Source organism: Rattus norvegicus, chromosome 13 (assembly GCF_021556685.1).
Source record: "Rattus norvegicus strain SHRSP/BbbUtx chromosome 13, alternate assembly SHRSP_T2T, whole genome shotgun sequence".
Classification (NCBI taxonomy): domain Eukaryota; kingdom Metazoa; phylum Chordata; class Mammalia; order Rodentia; family Muridae; genus Rattus; species Rattus norvegicus.
In genome coordinates this window covers 92,794,493-92,819,689 of record NC_141546.1, presented here as the reverse complement: position 1 = coordinate 92,819,689, position 25,197 = coordinate 92,794,493, and the positions used below count along the sequence as shown (strand labels likewise).

At 41.7% G+C, this 25,197-nt stretch overlaps 1 protein-coding gene across 36 annotated transcripts in view; it reads right to left on the bottom strand.

Annotated features, from left to right (window-relative positions):
• The window catches only part of Drc8 (dynein regulatory complex subunit 8), a 99,554-nt gene that overhangs the window by 25,646 nt on the left and 48,711 nt on the right, over positions 1–25,197 (bottom strand). For 13 of the 36 annotated variants that reach the window (XM_087580332.1, XM_087580334.1, XM_087580333.1 and 10 more), the window contains one exon: positions 20,350–20,422. The exons of 14 other annotated variants lie outside the window; for them this stretch is intronic. In XM_087580332.1, the coding sequence (XP_087436458.1) occupies positions 20,350–20,422 (73 nt within the window). Of the gene's footprint in view, positions 1–19,567; positions 19,669–20,349; positions 20,423–24,697; positions 24,897–25,197 lie in introns of those variants that run through there. 9 more of the 36 variants (XM_087580327.1, XM_087580339.1, NM_001443883.1 and 6 more) reach the window with 4 other exon arrangements.

The following is a 25,197-nucleotide window of genomic DNA, read 5'->3' as shown; positions in this document are numbered from 1 at the left end:
ATAAAAGAAAGCATTCGGTTGAGACTTGCTTACAGTTTCAGAGGTTAGTCCATTATCATCATGGTGGAGAGCATAGCACTATGCAGGCAAATTCTGGATCAGTAGCTGAGAGCTACTCCATGATCCAAAGACAGTGGGAGAGGGGGAAGGGAGGGAGGGAAGGATAGGGGGGGACGGAGGGAGGGAGGGAGGGAGGTCACCCTCAGAGGCATACTTCCTCCAAGACCATGCTTCCTAATCCTTCTAATTCTTTCAAACAATTCCACTACCCAGTAATTAAGATTTCACATATATCAAACTATTGGGACCATTCTTATTCAAACCACCACATTAGTGGTGTATATTACAGACAAGCTGTAACCAATCAGAATAACAAAAAAGAGATATAAAGTTTTTCTTTACTTTTTTTTTAAGGTAGAGTCTTGCTATGTTACCTAGGTTGGCCTTAAAACTCTTAATCCTCCTGCCCCAGCATCTGTAGTGTCGAGATCAGGTTTTGTAATCAACCCCAACATAAATGTTCCTCAGTTTAACGAGAAAAGGGCTCCGAGGGCGACAATACAACAATGCTTGCTGCACAAGGCTGGTGGCCCAAGTCCAGCCCCAGGACCCAAGGAAAGGCAGAAAGACTCTACAAAGTTGTCCTCTGACCTTCACATGTCCACCATGACATGCATGTGTGTGCCCAAACACATCACACATACATGCACATGAGCACACGCACACAATTTTAAGTCCATTTTAAATGTTTTTAGTCCATTTTGAAACTGTGAAATTCTTTCCATGACCCAACACTGACCTCTAGAGGCCATATCTATATTTCTCCAAAAATACATAAGCAATGACATTTAAAACATGACATTCATGGAATGTTTAATGAGTGGCAAGCACTATTATATTATAAATGATTTTATATTCAAATAATTAGTTTTCTTTTGGGGTAGTTTTTAACAGAAAGTTGCACAGATTAAAGAAAGAATTTTCTCCTGCTCCTATTGCTTTAAATTTGTTGGGTGTTTGATTGAGGCAAGATAGACAAATTAAAATTATAAATATTTAATGAATACTTTGATGTTATACATAGAGAGTGAAAGACAAATAGATGCTTTGATATCCACATAAAGTAAAATTATTACTGCAACTCAGGAAATTTACATATCTATCACCTTGCTGATTTCCTTTTGTCAATAACAAGAACACTTAAGATTAATCTTTTTCTGTTTTCTAATTGGATATTTTTATTTACATTTCAAATGTTATTCCCTTTCCCGGCTTCCCATCCGTAAGCCCCCTATCCCATCCCCATCCCCCTTCTATGAAAATGTTGCCCCTCCCCAACCACACCCACTTCCTGCCTCCCTGCCCTGACATTCCCCTACACTGGGAGGTACGAGGGCTTCTCCTCCCACTGGTGCCCAACAAGGCCATCCTCTGCTACATATGCAGCTGGAGCCATGGGTCTATCCATGTGTACTCTTTGGGTAGTGGTTTAGTCCCTGGGAGCTCTGGTTGGTTGGCATTGTTGTTCTTATGGGGTTACAAGCCCCTTCAGCTCCTTCAATCCTCTCTAACTCCTCCAATGGGGACCCTGTTCTCACTTCAGTGGTTTGCTGCTAGCATTCGTCTCTGTATTTGTCATGCTCTGGCTGAGCCTCTCAGAAGACGGCTATATCAGGCTCCTGTCAGCATGCACTTCTTGGCTTCATCAATATTGTCTAGTTTTGGTGGCTGTATATACATAGGCTGGATCCCCAGGTGGGCAGGCTCTGAATGGCCATTCCTTCAGGCTCTGCTCCAAACACTGTCTCCATATCCCCTCCTATGAATATTTTTGTTCCCTCTTTTAAGAAGGTCTGAAGCACCCACACTTAGGTCATCCTTCTTCTTGAGCTTCATATGGTATGTGGATTATATCTTGAGTAATTTAAGCTTTCGAGTTAATATTGACTTATCAGTGAGTGCATACCATGTATTTTTTTTTTTTTGTGATTGGGTTACCTCACTCAGGATGATATTTTCTAGTTCCATCCATTTGCCTATGAATTTCACACTAAGTCATTGTTTTTGATAGCTGAGTAGTAAGTACTCCATTATGTAAATATGCCACATTTTCTGTATCCATTCCTCTGTTGAAGGGCATTTGGGTTCTTTCCAGCTTCTGGCTATTATAAATAAGACTGTTATGAACATAGTAGAGCATATGTTTTTGTTGTATGTTGGAACATCATTTGGGTATAGGCCCACGAGTGGGAGGGCTGGGTCCTCAGGTAGTACAATGTCCAATTTTCTGAGGAAGCTTCCAGACATTTCCAGAATAGTTGTACCAGCTTGCAATCCCACCACCAATGGAGGAGTGTTCCTCTTTCTCCACATCCTCGTCAGAATCTGTTGTTATCAGAGGTTTTGATCTTAGCCATTCTGACTGGAGTGAGGTGGAATCTCAGTGTTGTTTTGATTTGCATTTCCCTGATGACTAAAGATGTTGAACATTTCTTTAAATGCTTCTCAGGCATTCGAGATTCCTCGGTTGAGAATTCTTTGTTTAGCTCAGTACCCCATTTTTAATAGGGTTATTTGGCTATCTGGAGTGTAACTTGAGTTCTTTGTATATATTGGATATTAGCCATCTATCAGATGGAGGATTGGTAAAGATCTTTTCCCAATCTGTTGGTTGCCATTTTGTCCTAATGACAGTATCCTTTGCCTTACAGAAGCTTTGCAGTTTTATGAAGTCCCATTTGTTGATTCTTGATCTTAGATCATAAACCATTGGTGTTTTGTTCCCCAGTGCCCATGTGTTCGAGGCTCTTCCCCACTGTCTCTTCTATTAGTTTGAGTGTATCTGGTTTTATGTGGAGGTCCTTGATCCACTTGGACTTAAGCTTTGTACAGGGCCATAAGAATGGATCAATTTGCATTCTTCTACATGCTAAACTCCAGTTGGACCAGCACCATTTGTTGACAATGCTATCTTTTTTCCACTGGATGGTTTTAGCTCCTTTGTCAAAGATCAAGTGGCCATTAGTGTGTGGGTTCATTTCTGGGTCTTCAATTCTATTCCACTGATCTACCTACCTGTCTCTGTACCAGTACCTTACAGTTTTTATCACTATTGCTCTGTAACATAGTTTGAAGTCAGGGATGGTGATTCCCCCAGAAGTTCTTTTATTGTTAAGGATAGTTTTCACTATCCTGGGTTTTTTGTTATTCCAGATGAATTTACTAGTTGCTCTTTCTAACTCTATGAGGAATTGAGTTGGAATTTTGATAGGGATTGAATCTGTAGATTGCTTTTGGCAAACTGGCCATTTTTAATATATCAATCCTGCCATTCCATGAGCATGGGAGGTCTTTCCATCTTCTGAGATCTTCAATATCTTTCTTCAGAAACTTGAAGTTCTTGTCATACAGATCTTTCACTTGCTTGGTTAAAGTCATGCTGAGATATTTTATGTTTTCTGTGACTATTATGAAGGGTGTCATTTCCATAATTTCTGTTTATACTTTGAGTAGAGGAAGGCTACTGATTCGTTTGAGTTAATATTATATCCAGCCACTTTGCTCAAGTTGTCTATCAGACTTAGGAGTTCTCTGCTGGAACTTTTGGAGTCACTTAAGTATACTATCATACATCTGCAAATAGTGATATTTTGACTTCTTCCTTTCCAATTTGTCTCCCTTTGATCTCCTTTTGTTGTCTGATTGCTGTGGCTAGAACTTTGAGTACTATATTGAATAAGTAGGGAGAGAGTGGGCAGCTTTGTCTAATCCCTGATTTTAGTGGGATTGGTTCAAGTTTCTCTCCATTTAGTTTGATGTTGGCTACTGGTTTGCTGGATATTGCTTTTACTATGCTTAGGTATGGGCCTTGAATTCCTGATCTTTCCAAGACTTTTAACATGAAGGGGTGTTAAATTTTGTCAAATGCTTTCTCAGCATCTAATGAGATGATCATGTGGTTTTTTTCTTTGAGTTTGTTTACATAGTGGATTATGTTGATGGATTTCCATATATTGTACCATCCCTGCATTCCTGGAATGAAGCCTACTTGATCATGATGGATGATCATTTTGATGTGCTCTTGGATTCGGTTTGTGAGAATTTTATTGAGTATTTTTGCACTGATATTCATAAGGGACATTGATCTGAAGTTTTCTTTCTTTGTTGGGTCTTTGTGTAGTTTAGGTATAAGCATAATTGTGGCTTTATAGAAAGAATTGGATAGTGCTTCTGTTTCTATTTTGTGGAATAGTTTGGACAGTATTGTATTAGGTCTTCTATGATGGTCTGATAGAATTCTGCACTGAACCCATTCTGGTCCTGGGCTTTTTTGGTTTGGGAGACTTTTAATAGCTGCTTCTATTTCATTAGGAGTTATGTCTAGATGGTTTATCTGATCCTGATTTAACTTTGGTACCTGCTTATCTGTCTAGAAAATTGTCCATTTCCTCCAGATTTTCTAGTTTTGTTGAACATAGGCTTTTGTAGTAGGATCTGATGATTTTTTTAATTTCCTCGGATTCTGTTGTTATGTCTCCCTTTTTATTTCTGATTTTGTTAATTTGGATACTCTCACTGTGCCCTCTGGTTAGTCTGGTTAAGGGTTTATCTATCTCGTTGATTTTCTCAAAGAACCAGTTCCTGGTTTTGTTGATTCTTGTAAAGTTCTTTTTGTTTCTACTTGGTTCATTTCAGCCCTGAGTTTGATTATTTCCTGCTGTGTACTCCTCTTGGGTATATTGGCTTCTTTTTGTTCTAGAGCTTTTAGGTGTGCTGTCAAGCTGCTAATGTATGCTTTCTCCAGTTTCTTTTTGGAGGCACTCAGATCTATGAGTTTTCCACTTAGCACTGCTTTAATTGTGTTCCATAAGCTTGGGTGTGTTGTGTCTTTATTTTCATTAAATTCTAAAAAGTCTTTAATTTCTTTATTTCTTCCTTGACCAGGTTATCATTGAGTAGAGCATTGTTCAACTTCCATGTGTATGTGGGCTTTCTGTTTTTTCTGTTGTTATTGAAGACCAGCCTTAGTCTGTGGTGATCTGATAAGATACATGGGATTATTTCAACCTTCTTGTATCTGTTGAGGCCTGTTTTGTGACCAATTATATGGTCAGTTTTGGAGAATATCCTGAGTTGCTGAGAAGAAGGTATATTGTCTTATTTTAGGATGAAATGTTCTGTAAATATTTGTTAAATCCATTTGGTTCACAACTTGATAGTTTCTCTAGGTCTCTGTTTAGTTTCTGTTTCCATGATCTGTCCATTGATGAGAGTAGGATGTTGAAATCTCCCACTATTATTGTGTGAGGTGCAATGTGTGCTTTGAGCTTTCTTTTCTTTGAGCTTTCTTTTATGAATGTAGGTGTCCTTGCATTTGGAGCATAGATATTTAGGATTGAGAGTTCATCCTGGTGGATTTTTCCTTTGATGAATATGAAGTGTCCTTCCTTATCTTTTTTGATAACTTTTGGTTGAAAGTCGATTTTATTCAATATTAGAATGGCTACTCCAGCTTGTTTCTTGGGACCATTTGCTTGGAAAATTGTTTTCCAGCCTTTTACTCTGAGGTAGTGTCTGTCTTTGTCAGTGAGGTGTGTTTCCTGTATGCAGCAAATTCTGAGTCCTCTTTATGTACCCAGTCTGTTAGTCTATGGATTTTTATTGGGGAATTGAGTTCATTGATGTTAAGAGATATATAAATTGTGATTGTTGTTTCCTGTTATTTTTGTTGTTAGTGGCGTAATCATGTTTGTGTGGCTCTCTTCTTTTGAGTTCATTGCAAGATTACTTTCTCGCTTTTTCTAGGGTGTAGTTTCCCTCCTTATGTTGGAGTTTTCCATCTATTATCCTTTGTAGGGATGGATTTGTGGAAAGATATTGTGTAAATTTGGTTTTGTCATGGAATATCTTGGTTGCTCCACATATGTTAATTGAGAGTTTTATTGGATATAGTAGCCTGGGCTGGCATTTGTGTTTGTTTATGGTCTGTATGACATCTGCCCAAGATCTTCTGGCTTTCATAGTCTCTGGTGAGAAGTCTGGTATAATTCTGATAGGTCTGCCTTTATATGTTACTTGACATTTTTCCCTTACTGCTTTTAGTATTCTTTCTTTGTTTTGTGCATTTGGTGTTTTGACTATTATGTGATGGGAGGAATTTCTTTTCTGGTCCAATCTATTTGGAGTTCTGTAGGCTTCTTGTATGTTTATGGGCTTCTCTTTCTTTAGGTCAGGGAAGTTTTCTTCTATAACTTTGTTGAAGATATTTACTGGCCCTTTAAATTGGGAGTCTTTGCTCTTTTCTATACCTATTGTCCTTAGGTTTGATCTTCTCATTGTGTCCTGGATTTCCTGGATGTTTTGGGTTAGGAGCATTTTGTATTTTATATTATCTTTGACAGTTGTGTCAATGTTTTCTATGGTATCCTCTGCCCCTGAGATTCTCTCTTCTATATCTTGTATTCTGTTGGTGGTGCTTGTGTCTCCACTCCTGATCTCTTTCATAGGTTGCCTATGTCCAGGGTTGTCTCCCTTTGTGATTTCTTTATTGTTTCTATTTCCATTTTTAAATCCTGAATGATATTGTTCAATTCCTTCACCTATTTGGTTGTGTTTTCCTGTAATTCTTTAAGGGATTTTTGTGTTTCCTCTTTAAGGGCTTCTACTTCTTTACCTGTGTTGTACTGTATTTCTTTAAGGGAATTATTTATGTCCTTTTAAAGTTCTCTATCATCATCATGAGATGTGATTTTAAATCCAAATCTTGCTTTTCCGGTGTTCTTGGATATCCAGTATTTGCTTTGGTGGGAGAACTGGGCTCTGATGATGCCAAGTAGTCTTGGTTTCTGTTGCTTAGGTTCCTGTGCTTGCCTCTTGCCATCAGGCTGTCTCTGGTGTTAGCTTGTCTTGCTGTCTCTGACAGTGGCTTGACCCTCCTGTAGGCCTCTGGGTCAACAATCCTGTAGACATGTTTTCTTTTAGCCAGATCTGGGTACAGAGAACAGTGGGACCAGGCAGAAACCAGAAGGGTTCTGTCCCAGACTGCTCCTGGGTTTGTGTATCCTGAGGCCTCCCAGTGGGTTGCTTGGAGCAAAAGAGTTGATCTAACATCTTCTCTCAGATGTGTTGGAGCTTCTGACAACTGGCTTTCAGCTCTGGGCGCAGGTAGAAACCGGAAGGGTCCTGCCCCTGACTGCTCCTAGGTACATGTGCCCTGAGGGCAGAGGGTACTAGATGGGTTTCTCTTGAGCCAGGAATGTGAGCAGACAGTTGTCTCCTCTGAGCTCTCAAAATTGACTGCCTTCTGAGAGTCCAGCTCTTTCCCCCACAGGATTTGGGTACAGAGAGCTGTGGGACCTGTCAGGAGCAGGCAGAAACCAGAAGCACTTAAGATCTTATTTGGCTCACTGTGAGTTGTTTTTATAAGAGCAGGTGATTCCGAGATTTTGATTTCTTTCCATTTTCAGAAATACTACAAATGGGTTTTTTTCTTTAAGGTATGTATTTAACTGGGGCTCACTATTATGATCTGGTAAACAAAGATAAAGAAGCCATTGTAGCCCCACAAAGAGGAAATTGCCAGGATTGGTGGTTCACATTTGCAATCCCAGCATTTGGGAGGTTGAGGTGGGTGGAATGACCTAAGTTCAAGACTAATTTGGTCTACACAGCAAGTTCCAGGCCACTCTGAATCACAGAAGTTGAAAGGGTAGGAGTGTAGGGGTGGTACTGGGATACCTTAGGTCTTGCAGTAATTTCCAACCCCAATAAGCCCATATAAAACACACACTCCAGTTATTATAAGTAACATGCCTAGATTGGGCAGATCTATTGCTATCCTAACTTATTCCCCAGCTATGAGACTCTTTCCTACTTGTGGTTTTGTCTGCCCACATAGCTCTGCTCCATATCTGCTTCCACCACCTCTTTCTCCTCTGTTCTGTGTTCTCTCTCTCTCTCTCTCTCTCTCTCTCTCTCTCTCTCTCTCTCTCTCTCCCCCTCCCTCCCTCCCTCCCCCCCCCCCACTTGGAGACCTGCAGTCCCACCTTTCCCTTCCACTGCCCAGGCTCTCGCCTTTATTTAATCAGTTAGAATGGGGAGAAGGTTCATAAAATCACCTAAGTATATGATCTCCTCCTCGTTGGGAGCAGCCCCTCTTGAGGAAGCAGAATTTTTACCTCAAAATACAAACAACACCAGGGCAATCCATAACATTTAGGGAGAGGCTGGGGGTAAATATCATCAGAATACATTGTAAGAAAATTTTCAAGGAATTAATAAAAATACTTTTTAAAGAATGCAAAAGAAGAACAAGATCCTTCCTCCTTCCAAAAGGAGAAATTGAGGCAAAGGGGATGATGGCTCAATAGATAGAGCCCTGGTCCTGCAACCATGAGGAACTAGAACCCCCATAATAGCAGACTAGCCAACAGGCAACCTCCAGGTTCAAGTGAGAGAATGACCTTAACATGTAAGGTGGAGAGCAATTAAGGAAGACACTAGTTCAGCCTTTGGCTTCCACATGCATGCACCTAAATACATATGTGAACCTGTACATGTGAACATACAAACATACAGGGAAACAGGAAATTTGGATGCAGACACATCCATTGGTAGCATGCCACTAAACATGAGGATAGCTACTCAGATAAAAAGAAAGAGGGATTAGAGCTCAGTGGTAAAGCATTGCCTAGTGTTCTCAAGGCCCTGGCTTCAACTCCCAGCAGGAAGGGACCAAAGGAGAAGGGAGAAAACAGAAGACCTGAGACAGAACTCTGTTACCAGTCCTCAGAACAATTAACTGATAAAGTCTAATTGTTCAGACTCTCTAGTAGACACATGTAAGGTCTGCTCTATATATGCTAAATACCTATGGCATATTTTTATCCAAAGAGGATGAATTACTACTCAAGCAGAAATACCAATATGTACCAACTGGCAACTGGCAAAACATATTCACAATTCCGATGAGTTATTTTACAGAGTTGATACAGAATAAACACAGGATAGGCCAGAGACAGCTCAGTGGGTAACAATGCTTGTTGCTCTTGCAGAGGACCCAGTTCCGTTCCCAGCACCCACACAGCAACCCAGCTCACAACCATTTATAACCCCAGTTCCAGGAGAACTTAAACCCTCTTCTGACCTCTAAGGGCACTGCATGCATGTGGTGCACATACATACAGATAAAACAGATATAATTTTAAAAATTAATTTGGGGTTGGGGATTTAGCTCAGTGGTAGAGCACTTGCCTAGCAAGCACAAGGCCCTGGGTTCGGTCCCCAGCTCCGAAAAAAAGAAAAGGGAAAAAAATTAATTTCATAAAAAATAAAACAATTTTTTAAAAAAGAAAAAACAGGACAGTTGAGATGTATTATACTTTTCAGGAAAAAGCTCAATTATTACCAAGATAAAGTGAAATTTATTTAAGAGTTTCATATTAGGAATATCCATTTGACTTCTTCCTGTATTGGTTAGAGTCTTTTTGAAAAGCAGACACTGCCTTTTTCATTACATCATAATCGGTGGTAGAGTGCTTGTCTAGCATAGCTCTGGGTCCAATTTTTACCACCAAATAAAAATAAATAAACAATATATGTACCATGGGTCCAGCCCCTAGCACTGCAAAATAAAGCAAACCCTTCTAGGTTCTGTGTGTTCATTCTGACACAAGGAGAACAATAATGCCTACCTGATGAAGTGGTGTGACAGTTTTATGAGATAGGATACCCTGAGAGTTGATGATAATGGTAACGTTACCTAGAATGCAAGCCTTTCTACTCCTATGCTACGCAATGGCACCCTTCTTAAAGGACTCCACATAGGAACTCTAGGCATGGGTATACCTCACTAACCATATGAACTTGCTTCTTCAGAAGTGTGGCCTTGCCTCGTCCCTGTTTGCTATTGCTTTGTTCGGTTTTTATGATGCAAGAGTCTGGGGGATTGGACCACTCTTAAGGCCAGGCCCCATGCCCAGCCATAGAACACAAGCAAACTCAGTGGCATCTTTGGACATCCTTTGTCTCATAATGCTTTGTTAGGGCCTTCCTTCCTTCCTTCCTTCCTTCCTTCCTTCCTTCCTCCCTCCCTCCCTCCCTTCCTTCCTTTTACATTACAAGTCTTTTATGTATATATTATGGCTTCCAATTTTATGGCTTTGGGATTCCTCTGTGTGAAAGCATGTGTGTCTCTGCATCTATAGGTGTTTCTTGTGCTTTTTCTTTGGGTCTTTTTCTTCTGTGTGTTTATTTTATTTATTGTATAAGCCTGTCTGCTTTTTTTAAGAAGAGAGAGAAAGAGTGTGAGTTTTGAATATAAAGGGAGGTTATGATGTGGGAAGAATTGGGGGATGGAAAACCATAATCAGAATGTATTTAAAATAGTACTGTGTTTGAGCTATGACCTCATTAGTTCATTAATGTTCCAGAAAATCTTACAAAATGAACAAGCAAAACAGACGTAGATAGCAACATGAAGAAACTCTGGGATAGCAACAGAAAACTCTGGGAGACAGGGAAGAAGAACATGAACCCAAGAACAAATCAAGCTCCTAGGAATACATGACAGTGAAACAAGAAACTCAGTAAAAACATTACAAGAGTAAGCTCAAGAAGTCTACAGAGAAAAGACAGAGAAGGAACAGTCTGTAAGCACATGAATGGTTTGAGGAATTCTAAAGGAGATAACAAGAAAGTAAACAGGTATATAAAAGTCAACACCATAATTGTAAGGCCTTTTTCTGGAGCAAAGGGATGTAATTCACTGGTTTGAAGGCCACCAGGTCCTTAATAAAATGAAAGTAGATCTACATCCAAAGCATTATGAAACTTTAACCTCTAAAGACAAAGAAAATAAAAGTAGTCCTTCAGGAGGAACTTTTAATTAAGAAGTCATATACAAAGGATGGATCCAGACTATCCCAACAGCATTGCTGTCAAATTGGCATTTGGTTGGTTGGTTGGTTGGTTGGTTGGTTGGTTGGTTGGTTGGTTGGTTGGTTAGATGACTGGTTGGTTGGTTGGTTGGTTGGTTGGTTAGTTAGTTGGTTAGTTAGTTGGTTAGATGACTGGTTGGTTGGTTGGTTGGTTGGTTGGATGGTTGGATGGTTGGATGGTTGGATGGATGATTGGTTGATTGGTTGGTTGGTTGGTTGGTTGGTTGGTTGGTTGGTTGGTTGGTTGGTTGATTGGTTGGTTGGTTGGTTGGTTGATTGGTTGGTTGGTTGGTTGGTTAGATGACTGGTTGGTTGGTTGGTTGGATGGATGATTGGTTGGTTGGATGGTTGGCTGGTTGGATGGTTGGTTGGTTGGTTGGTTGGATGATTGGTTGGTTGGTTGGTTGGCTGGTTGGATGGTTGGTTGGCTGGTTGCTTGGTTGCTTGGTTGGTTTGCAGTGCTGAGGATTAAACCTAAAGCTCCAGATATACTCTGCAGGTACTTAATTCTGGACTACATCTTAAGCCCTTCTTGGTTTCAGTTTTTATAATTTTTTAAGACCCTAAAATCACTCTGTGATTCATGCAGCCTTAAATTTGAAAATCCCTCTGCCTCGGCCTCCTCATTAACAGGGATTACAGACCTGCACCACCAAGACTAGCTCCAAACTCTTAACAAAATTCTATTCCCAACAATAAAAGTTAAAAAAAAGAAGTCTCAAAAAATGTTACCCCCTTCTCAAGAAGTTATCAAAGAATGTGCCAAATATGAAAGAAAGGAAAACAATACAGAATCTGGAAGGGGAAGAGCAGTACCTAGAGATATCCTCTTGACAACTGTGTGCCATGCAGAGGCTAAGCGCCCACACTGGAGGGTTTCACTAAGACGTGGCTGCACTGAGGACCATCAATATGACAACCCCTGCCATGACACCATCATTTTATCAAAGAACAGGATTCTGGAACAAGCCTGGCCCAACTTTAACACATGCTGAGAAGCTTCTGCTCACTCTCCTGTGGTTGTCCCTGGTGATAGCACAGCCTTCACTGGATTCCTAAGTAGCCATACTTTAACCTAATCCTAAAATCTAGAAGTAAGGCCAAGTGAGCTTAGAAATAAAAACTAAGCATGGCTAACTCCTGATCATGTTGTTCTGCACATTTGACACCCAGTTCCTACCATAGCTCCTCTGGGTGACAGCAGTAGTGTCATAGTTACTATCCTATTGCTGCAAGGAGACCCCTTGACCAAGTAACTTACAGAAGGAAGCATTTAATTGGAGGCTTGCTTACAGTTCCATAGGGCTAGTCCATGATCAGCATGGCAGGGAATACAGTGGCAGGCAGGAGGCATGGAGCTGGAGCACTAGCTAAGAGCTCACATCTGATCCCCAATTGCAAGCAGGGAGAGAAACTGGATTGAGCACAGGCTTTTGAAGCTTCAAAGCTGACTCCACACTCTGTGACAAATCTTTTCCAATAAGGACATACGTCCTAACTTTACTAAGTAGTCTGCCAACTGAGACCCAGACATTCAAATAAACGAGCCCATTGGGCCATTCTCATTCAAACCATCAGAGCTGGCTCCTGTGGAAATGTTCCTCTATTTAACCTCTGTTTCTGAAGATACAAGCAGACAAGCTGCCCTGCATTCTGACACTTGCTCACCTCCTCTGGCCCTGACGGTCCCACTAAGTCTCTTGAATGCCTATGGCCTAGTGTTAGCTTCTTAGAGTATTACAGGACCACATGGGATATCAAAAGGGACACAAAGGACACAGGCAGTGAGACGGACTTCTAAGTCAGGCCAGAGTGGCAATGTAGTGCTGTGGACATAGATTACTGTCTCTGGAAGTCCAGTGATAAAGTTTTTATGAGAGGTAACTGAGAACAAGCTGCAGAAGAGGATCATCCTTGCAGATACTGCATCCTAACACGAAGGGAAGAACAGTGTCATAAAGCAGCAGCATTTGTAAGCTGTACTGAGCCTGTGGGACAAGGGGAAACCGGGGCTTTGTTAAGCAGTTGCTAGATGTTTAGACCACATGGTTCCTTGGCAGCCTATAAAGAAGCACTTGTCTCTCTCAGTGAGAGGCACACTCTGTCAGACATCAATTAAACAGGAGTGGTATAATTCCATGAAAGAGGGGTAATATTTTAGTGCTGTGGGATATATAAGATTTTTGATGCATTTTTTCTTTATTTTTTAGGACATTTTAAAAACATCAAACCATCATGATGCCTTATCTTCACAGTCACCTTGATTGTATTGAGAATCACACTGGAAGACAGGAGACAGCTCTGCTATTAACAGCTCATAACCAAATATTACAAATCGTCTTGGAAATGCCCCTGTGGGCGTATTTATCAGAGTGTTTCCAAACAGGGTTAATCAAAGAAAGAAGACCCACCCTAAGGGCGGGCAGCATCACAGGGAGAAAGGGAGCTGGTTTCTAACAGCAGGTGCAATGTGGCCAGTTGTCACATGTTCCTGCCACCCTCATCCCTTACCATGATGGACTTCAACTGTGCACCAAAGCATCCTGTCCTTCCTCAGGCTGTGCTTGTTAGGTATTTGTCACAGCAAGAAGAAAGGTAACTTATAGACCTTCCTTAGCCCAGGCTTTAAAAACAAACAAAACAAAATACAAACAACAAAACCAGGCTGTGGAGAGGCATATGCCTTCCAGTTTATCATCCTTGAAATAGAAGATGCAACCGTTAAAGAGGTATTTACATGCTCTGGCAAAACAGGTACTTAAGGTCAGAGTCCAGGTTGCAAAGGCCTGGCATGCTGACATGTTAGAGAAACCAAACTGAGGCCCCTCTCAGGACACTGACTAGGCAAATTCTCTGGAGGCTCTATGCTTGCATCCATCCCTTTTCAACAGCAGGTGGCACTGTTGTGCTGCAGAAGACTCTCACCCTGGGCAACAGGCACCCCTCAGGAACTGCCACATCTCTCCTACAAGGTAGACTGAAAATTTGAGTTAAACCCCAGCATAACCTAGATAAGGAGGCACTGGGACTATCAGGAGAAGAAAGAAAAATACAAATCTGGGAAAACAAAATTGTCTCAGTGCATGTGTCCCTGGGCCCTCCCCTCTGTCAAGGAACCCAGGTGGGAAAGACTTGCTACCAGGGTAGCTCTTAGGGACCTGGAATAAATAACACTAACTAAACAGCACATGAAGCAGAAAGGCCCATTTTCTCCTTAGCGTGGACCCAATGGATAAGATATATTAGACATAGCCCGAAAGCCCACAGAGGAGTATGTCCCTTGACGACGGTGAAGGAACAGCACGCTGTCCGCTGAGGGTATCGAAGCCAGGCTGCTGAAGCAGCCTAAGCACCACTCGGGTCCAAGACGGTCTCCTCGGCAGGGAGGTATAACTTTAACTTTTTCAAGCACCTATTTTTAATGACAGTTCTTAGACGCTTTAACCTCCCTTGTAGCCCACCACCCACCAGAAGTGGTGGGAAAGAAAGAATACAGGAAAGTGGACCTGTTTAGAAAGGTTCTTTGGAACAACTCCCTTCTGTGTTGTCTGGAAATCGGCCGTTCAGTTCACAGGTCAGCAGCGGCTCGATCCACTCTCAGACAGCTCATGGACACACCAGCAGTCCAGTGCAGTAGAGTATGGTTAGCAAACATGAGTCAGCAGAGTGGCACTACCCAGCAGAGACAGCCAGGCCTCAGCCTTGGCACAAGTCAACAGGAGGGACCAGCAGAAATGCCAGGAGAAGTTCTTGGCTGCATCTTTCTCGAAGATGGGAGACCCACAAGCACTGCACAGCCAGTTCTATAAGCAAGCCTAGCTCGACCTCTGTCACGAGTCCTATTTATACCCTCCAAACATCATGTGATCTTCATGAGTCTCGCCTCAGCACGTGTGCCTGTCTCAGCTGACATCACTCTGCCAATCAGCCCAATTCCCCGGAAGCAGCAAGAAGCCGCAGCAGACCACCAGAAGTGTTTGATGCGTTTTTCTCTATGGAGTCCTGACAGACGGAGCTCAACTAGGCAATGTAAGGTGAACCGATACATGTGCGTCGTTATCGAAAAATTCTTTATCACATGTCCTTTCATGTGCTCACTTTAGAAGAACACCCTTTCTCCTGAGTCTGCTTCAGCTAAACGTTCCTTCACAAGTCTGCTTAGTCTTTCACCTGTGCCCACTTTAGCTAAACGCTCCTTCACATGTTTGCCCCAGCAACACACCATCCAACCAACTTTCCAAAGAACCGGTAAGTTTCCACTTCAGAAAGGTTCACTAGGTCATTGGCTACACAAACCTGGTCTGGTTAATGTCTACAGGCTGATGTGCCAGCCAGCTCTCTCTAGCCCAAGTTATGGAAACCATATGAAGCTGTTCAATCACAGAAGCTTTACCTCACAGCACTGGGGTAAAAGTAAACAGAAAACTGGAGTACGATGCTATTCTTGGTTACCAACTTGACTAGACCCAGAATTAACTAAAACCCAAATGGCTGGGCACATCTGTGATTAATTTGAACTGGGAAGATCCACTTTTAATCTGGATCTTTGAAATAGGAAGATAGCACTTAAATCCATATCTTTGGAGGTGGGAAGACCTACCTTTATGTAGACCACATGTTCTGCTGGGCAGCCTATATAAGGGACATGGGAGAAGGAAGCTCTCTCTTGTTCCCTCCTTGCTCTCAACCTTGTCAGCAAGCCCATTCCTTTACTGGCATTAGAGCCCACTTCTTTGGGATCCTGGCATAGACTGAAGACCAAGTGAGACATCCAGCCTGATGGACTGACACCTACTGGATTCTTGGATGTTCCATTCATAGGCAATCATTGTTGGATTAGCTAGACCACAGCCCAGCCTGTAAGCCAGTCTAATAAATTCATACGATATATATATATATACATATATATACATATATATATATTACACACACAGAGAATTATTCTGTAAAAACACTGAAACTTTAATCTGGAAATTAAATTCTCTAGATTTCGTGTGCTTGAAATTTAGGGCAGATACATTTCTAACTTTCAAATTTCTCAGCTCTGCTCCCTAAAGATCAGAAATTACTCAACATCAATTCATCTATTTAATAAATACGTGCATTGTTTAATATTTACATATGTGATATGTATATGTGCATATGAATATAGTATATATCATATACATGTATATATGTGTATATAGTATAGACATGCATATGTACACACACACACACACACACACACAGATTCTATAAGTTCCATTGCTCTACAGAACTCTGACTAATACACAAGATGCAGATGAGCTATGTTTTTGAGGGCACAGTACATTAACAAAACAGAGGGGCCAAGAAAGGTACTGCTTTCCACCCACAACAGGCAAACATGGAGGAGAAGGTGGCTGAGGATGTCTCCCCAATAAAAATCACAGTCCTATCTTAGTTCTGAAACCTAAATCAATAATCCTATCAACATGGGCTTTTATTTTTTTGAGACATCTTTTACCTTTCCTGTGTAATTAGTTTAGATTCTCTATAATTCTATGCAAGTTAGAATTCAAAGAACACAGACCTTTAAATAGTCTCTTCCCTCCCAGCTCCCACGCACTGACGATCCTAGATAGCTCTGACTTAATATCAAAGGCAGGGCTGTTGGATAACCTGTGTGCAGTAAGATTCACACTAGCCCTTCCTTGTCACAGCTGCTGGCTTTTATAACATCCTATTCAGACAGGGATTGCATGAAGCAAGCTGCTAATCTTAGAATATTAAACAGATGAATCAATGTTGAGGAATTTTAAAACTGATTTCTGATCTTCAGGAAGCAAAGAGCTGAGAAATTTAAAAGTTAGAAATGTATCTGCCCTAAAATTCAAACACATTAGAACTAGAGAATTTAATTTCCAGATAAAAGTTTTCAGCGTTTTTACAGACTAATTGTGTGTGTGTGTTTGTGTGTGTGTGTGTGTGTGTGTGTGTGTGTGTGTGTGTGTGTGTGTGTGTGTGTGTGTGTGGTGCTTTAATGATCTAGGTAGGGTTTTGCAGACTCCTAATACATACTGAAGTCACATCTCCTCACACTCAGAGATACGCCTGTCTCTGCCTCCTGAGTGCTGGGATTAAATTCCTATCTTCCTCCCAGTGTGTTTCTCTGCCTTTCCCAGCACCAGTTTCAGCTTTATGAGTAAAAGTTTTAAAGCACTCATCTGGAACAAGAATTTGGGGGGAGGGGAGAGACTAGGTGGATTGACAGGGAAAACAGGCCTTTCTCCTCATTTTTATTCAAAAGCTTTTAAAATTCTAAAGTAGAAAAACAATGTTTTTTAGAACCTAGAATTTCTTACTAGATATTTCAAAATAGTAATGAGAAACTGATACTACTACTATGGCTTGTGTCTGCAATCTCTCCACAGGCTCATGGTTTTCATTCCTGTTACCCAACTGGTAGCACTATTTGGGGAAGACCATGGAACCTTTAGAGAATGAAGCCTGGTAGGTGGCTAGGGGGTGGCTCTTGAAGGTCACCACCACCCCTGCTTCCAGTTTTTCTCTGGTACACCATGAACTGAGAGGCTCTACCATGCTTTCTTGGCCACAGTGGACTGGAACCCTCTAAAACAGTGGTTCTCAACCTGTGGGTGGCTACCCCTTTGGTAAACCTCTCACTCCAAAAACATATTTACACTATGATTCATAACAGTAGCAAAAGTACAGTTATGAAGTAGCAATGAAGATAATTTTATGGTTGGGAGTCACTAAAACATGAAGAACTGTATTAAAGGGTCAGACACAGCATTAGGGAGGGTGAGAACCACTGCTCTAAAATGATGCACCAAACAAGTCCTTGCTCCCTCACTCTCTGCCAGGTATTGTGGTCACAGCAACGTGAAACAACTAAGAGTTGCCAAGGTGCTGCTATCTGAGCTACAGGCCTAAGTTTAAACTAACTGACGTTTACAGTGGTTTTCCATTTAAAACTGGCTTGTGAGATATTATATAACGTATCTTTAAGAGAAACTCTGAGGCGGGCATTACTATGGAGAGGTTGATAGTCATAGAAATGAAGTGGTTTGCCCTGTTCTAGAATTAACTACTTCCCCATCACTCTGCACACTTGGAGAGTCAGAAAGGAAAAGCATTTCTAATACAGCACTCACTCAGCTCCGGCTAATGCTCAAAAAGGATCTGGCTTTGAACCGACCATGTGACTAACTTACACAGACCTTACAACGCTTCTGCAGCTCACAGAGGCTGTTGGCCTTAAACCTCTTTCAGGTCCTGGCCCCAGGTTCCACTTTGAACAATTTAAATAGAGACAGAAGAATGCAAGTCTGGCCACGTGGACAGATGGGAGATTCACACGGCAAAGGTATTCCCAGAATTCTGCCTTACTATTCCTTTCATCAGGGTCATTCTTTTCCCATAGCTGCTGCCCAGGCTCATCTTGTCCTTCTGGCAGAGCTGTGTCTTCCTGATAAGAGCACAGAGTCTGATGGCAGGGTGGTTGTGGCCCTTTGCCACTGCCCCTTAGAACTATCCTCTTTGATAGGGGATGAGTCTACTGGCCAGTTCCAAGTCAGTTTCTCCTTTTGCTATAGAAATAGAGTCTAGGGGTTGGGGATTTAGCTCAGTGGTAGAGCGCTTGCCTAGCAAGCACAAGGCCCTGGGTTCGGTCCCCAGCTCCGAAAAAAAGAAAAGAAAAAAAAAAAAGAAAGAAAGAAATAGAGTCTAACTGAAGGCCAAGCTTGGTAAACAAACTTTGGATAAACTTTTAACATGCAATATATATATATATATATATGCGCTCTGTCTTCACACACACCAAAAGAGGGCATCAGATCCCATTATAGATGGTTGTGAGCCACCATGTGGTTGCTGGGATTTGAACTCAGGACCTCTGGAAGAGCAGAGCCATCTCTCCAGCCACTGGAGAAACTTAACATCCCTAAACTTCAATTATGCTAAAAGTTTTTCATTCCTACAATTTCAGACAAGTCTGGTGAGTATATACTTATCTTTTCCGTCATACTGGGGGCACTGCGTTATTTCCTCAGATGGTTCATGGGTAACTCCCGTACAGCGTCGATTCAACACCTCACACTTCTCTGCATCGACCTAAATCCCTACCTCCTTCCTCAACACAGCATTCAATAAACAAGGACTCTACCGAGCATGAGGAGAGGGGGGACAGGACAAGTTCTACTTTTTTGCCTTTCTTTCTCATGCCTTGTTAATACTCCAAACGCCTCCCACTCCCCCCAGCAAAGAAAAGCAACTCTGTTAGGTGTTTCTCCAGCTGGTGGTCCAGGCCGATTTTTTTTCCCTGAAGATTTCTCTTTGACTTTCACTTAATGTTCAATCAGAAATCCTTCTGAAAGCAAAATGGAGTATGAAGCTCCCTGGGTACAAACTGTTCACCCATGCTTCCCTTCTCCTAGCCTCAGCTCACACTGGAAATGATTACAAGAGTCTTTTGTTTTGGATTAAGCTCCTACACTAGGTCCCAAAGAATAGACTCAAAAAGAAAAAAATAGTCACCCATAATCAAGTTAAGCACAGCCAAACAGAATTCCCCAGGAAAGCCAGTTTCAATGGGCACAACAACAAAATCCTTCTGTTTTAATCTTTTGGGGGAGGGGAGGGGAACTTGCCTGGAGAAACTTGATGTTAACTTGTCAGTGATTCTCCTATTGTTCAGCCTCTCTTCCCTGCCTTGTAAGGAAAGCGACTCCATCAATCAGATCTTTGTTCCCTAGGGTAAGGAGGGCAGAACCTCAGTCTCCTCTGGTCAGAAATGCTTACCCATTTCAATTAATCTACAACCACAAAGAAAGCCAATCAAGATCTCTTAACTAAAATGTTAATTTGTTGTTATTATTATGAATAATATTTTTATAATTTTAGACTGGTTAATGTTCTTATTAACCAGTTAAAATGGAAGGACCTTATTATCATATCCATTAAAACTGGCTTTCCTGGAAAATTTATGTTTGGCAATATTTAACTTTATCATGGGTGACTCCATTTTTTTCTATTTAGGTCTATTCTTTAGTCCATTTATTATTATCATTATTATTATCATTATTTATTATTTTTATTATTATTATTATTATTATTATTATTATTATTATTTGTTCTGAAGCTTAGTTTTATTTCCTGAAATAAATAAGAACTATAGTCTGTCTGCACACCCTGTGAACCAACACTATTATTAAATACATCTGTTATTGGTCAGTCTTCACTGGCTTACCTTCAACCAACTTAAAAACTATCAACAGTTGCCTTCGGGACTTGATCAAAATGCTTTCAGGTCCCATTGGCTTGTTCTCAAACAGCACCCTCAGTAATTTAGGGAATTTCCAGTGTGAGGTAAGTTTCTTTCATTACCAGTTCTGGGGGCAGCTGAGTGACACCTCCTCCACCGCGTACCCACCTCAGCAATGAAATCGTGCAGTTCTCCTTCAGTGGGGCTGCATCCTAACGACCTGATAATCGTCCCAATCTCTCTAGGAAAAAGGTGAGAAATGGAGAGGCAACTGTAGTATGAATTATCAAATAATTACCTAAATTATTTCAGCTCACAGGTAACATGGCAACCACCTCACTTAAGTATTGGCTCACAGTTCCACGAGAAACTTCCTAGGAAAAGAAAAGGGTACGCAAGAGCCAAGGCAGCCCAAGGATTCACAACTAGCAAATCAAGCCCTGACTGGTTCAGAATCTCAAAGCCCCAGAGAAGGAACGGGGACAAGATGAGGGGAGGAAGAAGGAATGTCTGCCACTTGAAGGCTGGTTTTAAATGCTGTTCAACTCAGATGGAGAATATATGTTAATCATTTAGTTAGCACAAGCTAACTGTAGCCTTGCACTGTGCTAGCTGGGGGCTACAGGAGGAAGAAGAGACAGGCTGGGTTAAATTTTACTTCACTCCTGCTCATCTCAGTTGAATCCTGTCCTCTTATCTTGAAAAAGCAAATGCTTACAAAGCTATCTGTAGAAATAGTTGACCGTGTTTGCTAAAGAAGGAATGTCCCAATGGCTACCCACAACATCTGCTTCTGTAAACACACTTAAACTACAATGGAAACATCCTTTCATGGTCATAAGACCCAGAGACAACCCTCACAAGGTCCATGCAAGCAGGAAGCTCCACATTGTTGCTCAAACTATAAAACCTGTAAGAAACCATGGGATGGAACCAGACTTTGCAAAACACTAGCTTTGGTCTACGCTCACTGCACTTGAAAATTCGGAAGCTCTGGATAGATCTACAACAGTGTTCTGTCAAGTGAAAGTGGAAACGGGGCTGGACATGAGTCTATTACTCCTTGAAGATAGGGGAAAAGTGTATGGAAAGAATGGAGTCCCTTTTCTTCCTCTATGAAGGCAGCGATGGGAACTACTGCCTCTGCTATGGTAAGAGCCAGGTTTGTACTGGTTGAGCACTGGGCTTGTGCCTCGAGAAGCAGAAGTGTCTGGCTCTCTGAAGATGAGCGGCATGCCCTGATAAATGGCAGACGGACATATGGCCAGACAATGCAGCTCACTCAGAGTTACTCAGTGGCAATTCAATGAAGGCAATGCAGAGGTCAGCTGATAGAAGAGAGAAGGGAAAGTGAGGAAGGGACAGCAAGGTGGCATTTAAATGCCAGGATTTAGATAGTAATGAAATGAAATGAGTCTATTTCAAGAGCTCTCCATGTGTGAGGCTCTGGGTTCAAATCTGAACACCAGCAGGGATGGAAAGTCCAAGTCTGTGAGGTGGGAAGAAAAGACAATCAGCAGGTACCCTGATGACTCAGAGCCTCACTTGTTTCCCACAGCCTAAAGGAAACACGCGGCTGGATACATAGAGACTCAGCGATCCTCCAAGCTACTCTCACACAGCACTGGTGCCAGCAACATGGGAACACAGCAGAAGGGGCCAGGTGGGCACCACAGAGCTCCAGATGGCTGGCTTCTAGATGGGCCAGGATGCTGGCTGTTGTGAGGAAATCAGGCTGCTGATGCTGCAGCCCTAGGAGCAGTGATGCTCCCAGTGATGGGAAACAAAGAAAAGAGAACACAGGATAGAAAAGGGCCAGGCCTTTGCACTGAAAGAGAAGGAGGCTTAGGAAGAAAGAAAATTGAAAGGGAAATGTAGAAAACCACCAAAAGAGATGAAAACAGCAGACACACTTGCAATCCACGCTGCATTTGGGAAACAGAGGCAAGAGAATCACAGGAGAGCAAGCCCTCTCCTACACAGCAAGTTCAAAGCCAGCCTAGACTACATGAGACCCTATCTCAAAAACGAACAGGAGACACCAAACAGAAATGTCAACAACACGGACAGAGTTCAGAAGTAATAAAAAGAAATGAGTTGGGAGTAGAAAATTAAACAAAATTATGAGATAAGAAAGCCAGAGTGGAAGGGTCTTCCAAGGAAGGGAAACAGAATATAGTGCTATAAATGGATAAAGGGGATTGCATGGGGTGGGGGAAGGGAGGACAGAGTAGAGGTGGGAATATGGGTGTGAACAACTAACATAATAAATACCCTTTGAAAAGCTATTAGAAAATATACTACTGTAGAAGCTTCCTAAAATATATATATTTATAAAAGAATTTAAATAGAGTCACTGTATCATGGGGAGACAATACCACAAGTAGATATTATGTCACCAAATAAACTTTCAGTGGCAAGAATGGGTTCCATCTTTCTGAGTCACTAGCCAAAGGGGTCCTACAGGCTCCCCAAGCCCTACAGACTATTTCCAACTTGATGGTAAAATGTTATTTCTAAAGATACCACATACTTACGTCATAGAAAATGGAGAAATCTAAGTGGTACTCAACTGGAAGATTGACTCTATTGGCTACAGTTCATAGTGCTAGAAGACTCTCAGGCACAGTACCAGAAGAGAGATGTCATCGAACGCTGTCTCACCCAGTTACAAGCCCTGTGAGCTTTAGTGGTGACCTGCCTACAAGATATGCTAGCTGAGTCCACAGTGGCATGGATGCTATGGGATTCAACAGTGGCATGGATGCTATGGGAGTCAACAGTGGCATGGATGCTATGGGATTCAACAGTGGCATGGATGCTATGGGAGTCAACAGTGGCATGGATGCTATGGGATTAACCCACCACTTTTTGAGGGAAGGGGAAGGTTTAAGACCCACTCAAGTCATGGGCCCTCTGGAAAACCTACCTCTATTATTTTGCTAAATGGTGATAGGAAGAAAATTATATATTTACATATCCATATGTCTTAGGATTCTATTGCTGTGAAGAGACACCATGACCACAGCAACTTTTATAAAGGAAAACATTGAATTGAGGCTGGCTTATACTTAGAGGTTTAATTGATTCCCACTGTGGTAGCATGCAGGCAGACATGGCGCTGGAGAGGCACCAGTTGAGAGTTCTATACCTCGATTAGCAGACAGCAGAAAGAAAGAATGCCACTGGACCTGGCTTGGCACACACTTCCTCCAACTGGGCCACGCCTACTCTAGCAAGGTCACACCTCCCAAGAGTGCCACTCCTTATGAGTGTGTGGAATCATTTCCATGCAGACCACTATACCACAGATCAGTGAACTACTGCTCACCCTCAGTAGCGTCTGGCAGTAGATGGTAATGAATGCAGAGACAGACAGACAGTAAGACTACATGCAGAGAGTGAGAAACTTTGGAGAAACTCGGTCTTAAATGGGATCTTTATCTCACCCTTCTGTCAAGGCTCAGGGATCCATGCAGAAAGAAGGGTGGGGGCTAAAGAGTAACATAAGAGGTGTGTGGACAATGTTTTAAAAATAGCATTTTTCAGACACATAGGAAAGATGCACATGGGAACTCACAGAAACTGACGATATTTCCAAGACTTGGACAGCTCGAACCTGACAAAAATCCCAACGCAAAGAGGGAAAGTGGGCACAAGGGGCCATTCTTAGCAAAGAAGCTACTCAGAAAGGATAGCCTCTAGGTGCGGGAAAGTCAGTTTTCTTCAATGGAACATGCTGATAGACCCAGTAAACACCATATCAACCAGTATTGACCATACTCAGTAGTGGCTAACACAAATGAGACTCTGTTTTGTGGCTTTTTTTTTTCTTTCTTAAAAGAGAGAGAGAGAGCACAAAGACAGGGGGTAAGGAGTGGAATTCCAGTGAGAATCTGAACAGAGTTGGAGAATGAGAAAAAATAATAATATAGTGTAAAGAATAAACATCAATTACTAAATAAAAGCCATATATAGAATGATATAAATATTAAAAGTTGGTTAAGCCTATTTCTAACAAGTGAGATTTTTAGGTCAAGTAAACTGACTGAAAATTATTTTGTTTTTTTTCTTATATTTATTTATTGATTGATATATTAGGCAGAGGGATGGAAAGAGGGCAGGATATAGGCTAGAAGTGCATGATACTACTATTACATGTGGAAGTTAGAAGTCGAATATGGGAATCAGTTCTTTCTGTCCACTATTTGGTCCTGGAGATTGAAATTAGGTAGTCAATATTGACAGCGAGTACCTTTATCCACTGAGCCATCTTACAGGCCCTGAAAATTGTTTTAAGAACCCACTTAAATCTATTGGGGGGCAGAGAATTTGAGACAGGGTCTTACTATACAGGTCTGGCTGTTCTGGAGCTTAGTTATGTAGACCAGGCTGGCTTGAACTCATAGAGATCTGTCTGCCTCTGCCCACCAAGTGCTAAGATTAAAGGCGAGTGCCAGGTGTAGACCTGGCTCCTTAAACCTATTTTTAATGATCTGGACATGGTGATCCATACCTATAATTGCAGCACTCAGCAGGCTGAGATATAAAATTACTTATTTCGGGCTGGAGGGATGGTTCCGTGGTTAAGAGAACAGACTGCTCTTCCAGAGGTCCTGAGTTCAATTCCCAGCAACTACATGGTAGCTCACAACCATCTGTAATGGGATCTGATGTCCTCTTCTGGTGAGTCTGAAGACAGCTACAGAATACTTCTATAAAATAAATAAATCTTTAAAAAAAAAAAAGATTACTACAATTCAAAGCCAACCTAGTCTACATAGCAAGCTTTGGAATATCCAAGGCTACCTGATGAGACCTGGTATCAAAAACCAAACTAACAACAATATAAGCCTATTTTTGTGTGTGCACATATACATGGAGGCCGGAGGTCTATGCCAGATAGCTTCCTCAGCTGCTGTCTGCCGTATGTTTTGAGACAGGGTCTCTCAGTGAACTGGAGCTCACCAGCTGACTAGCCTGACTAGCCAGCAAGCCCAGAGAGCCTCTTGCCTC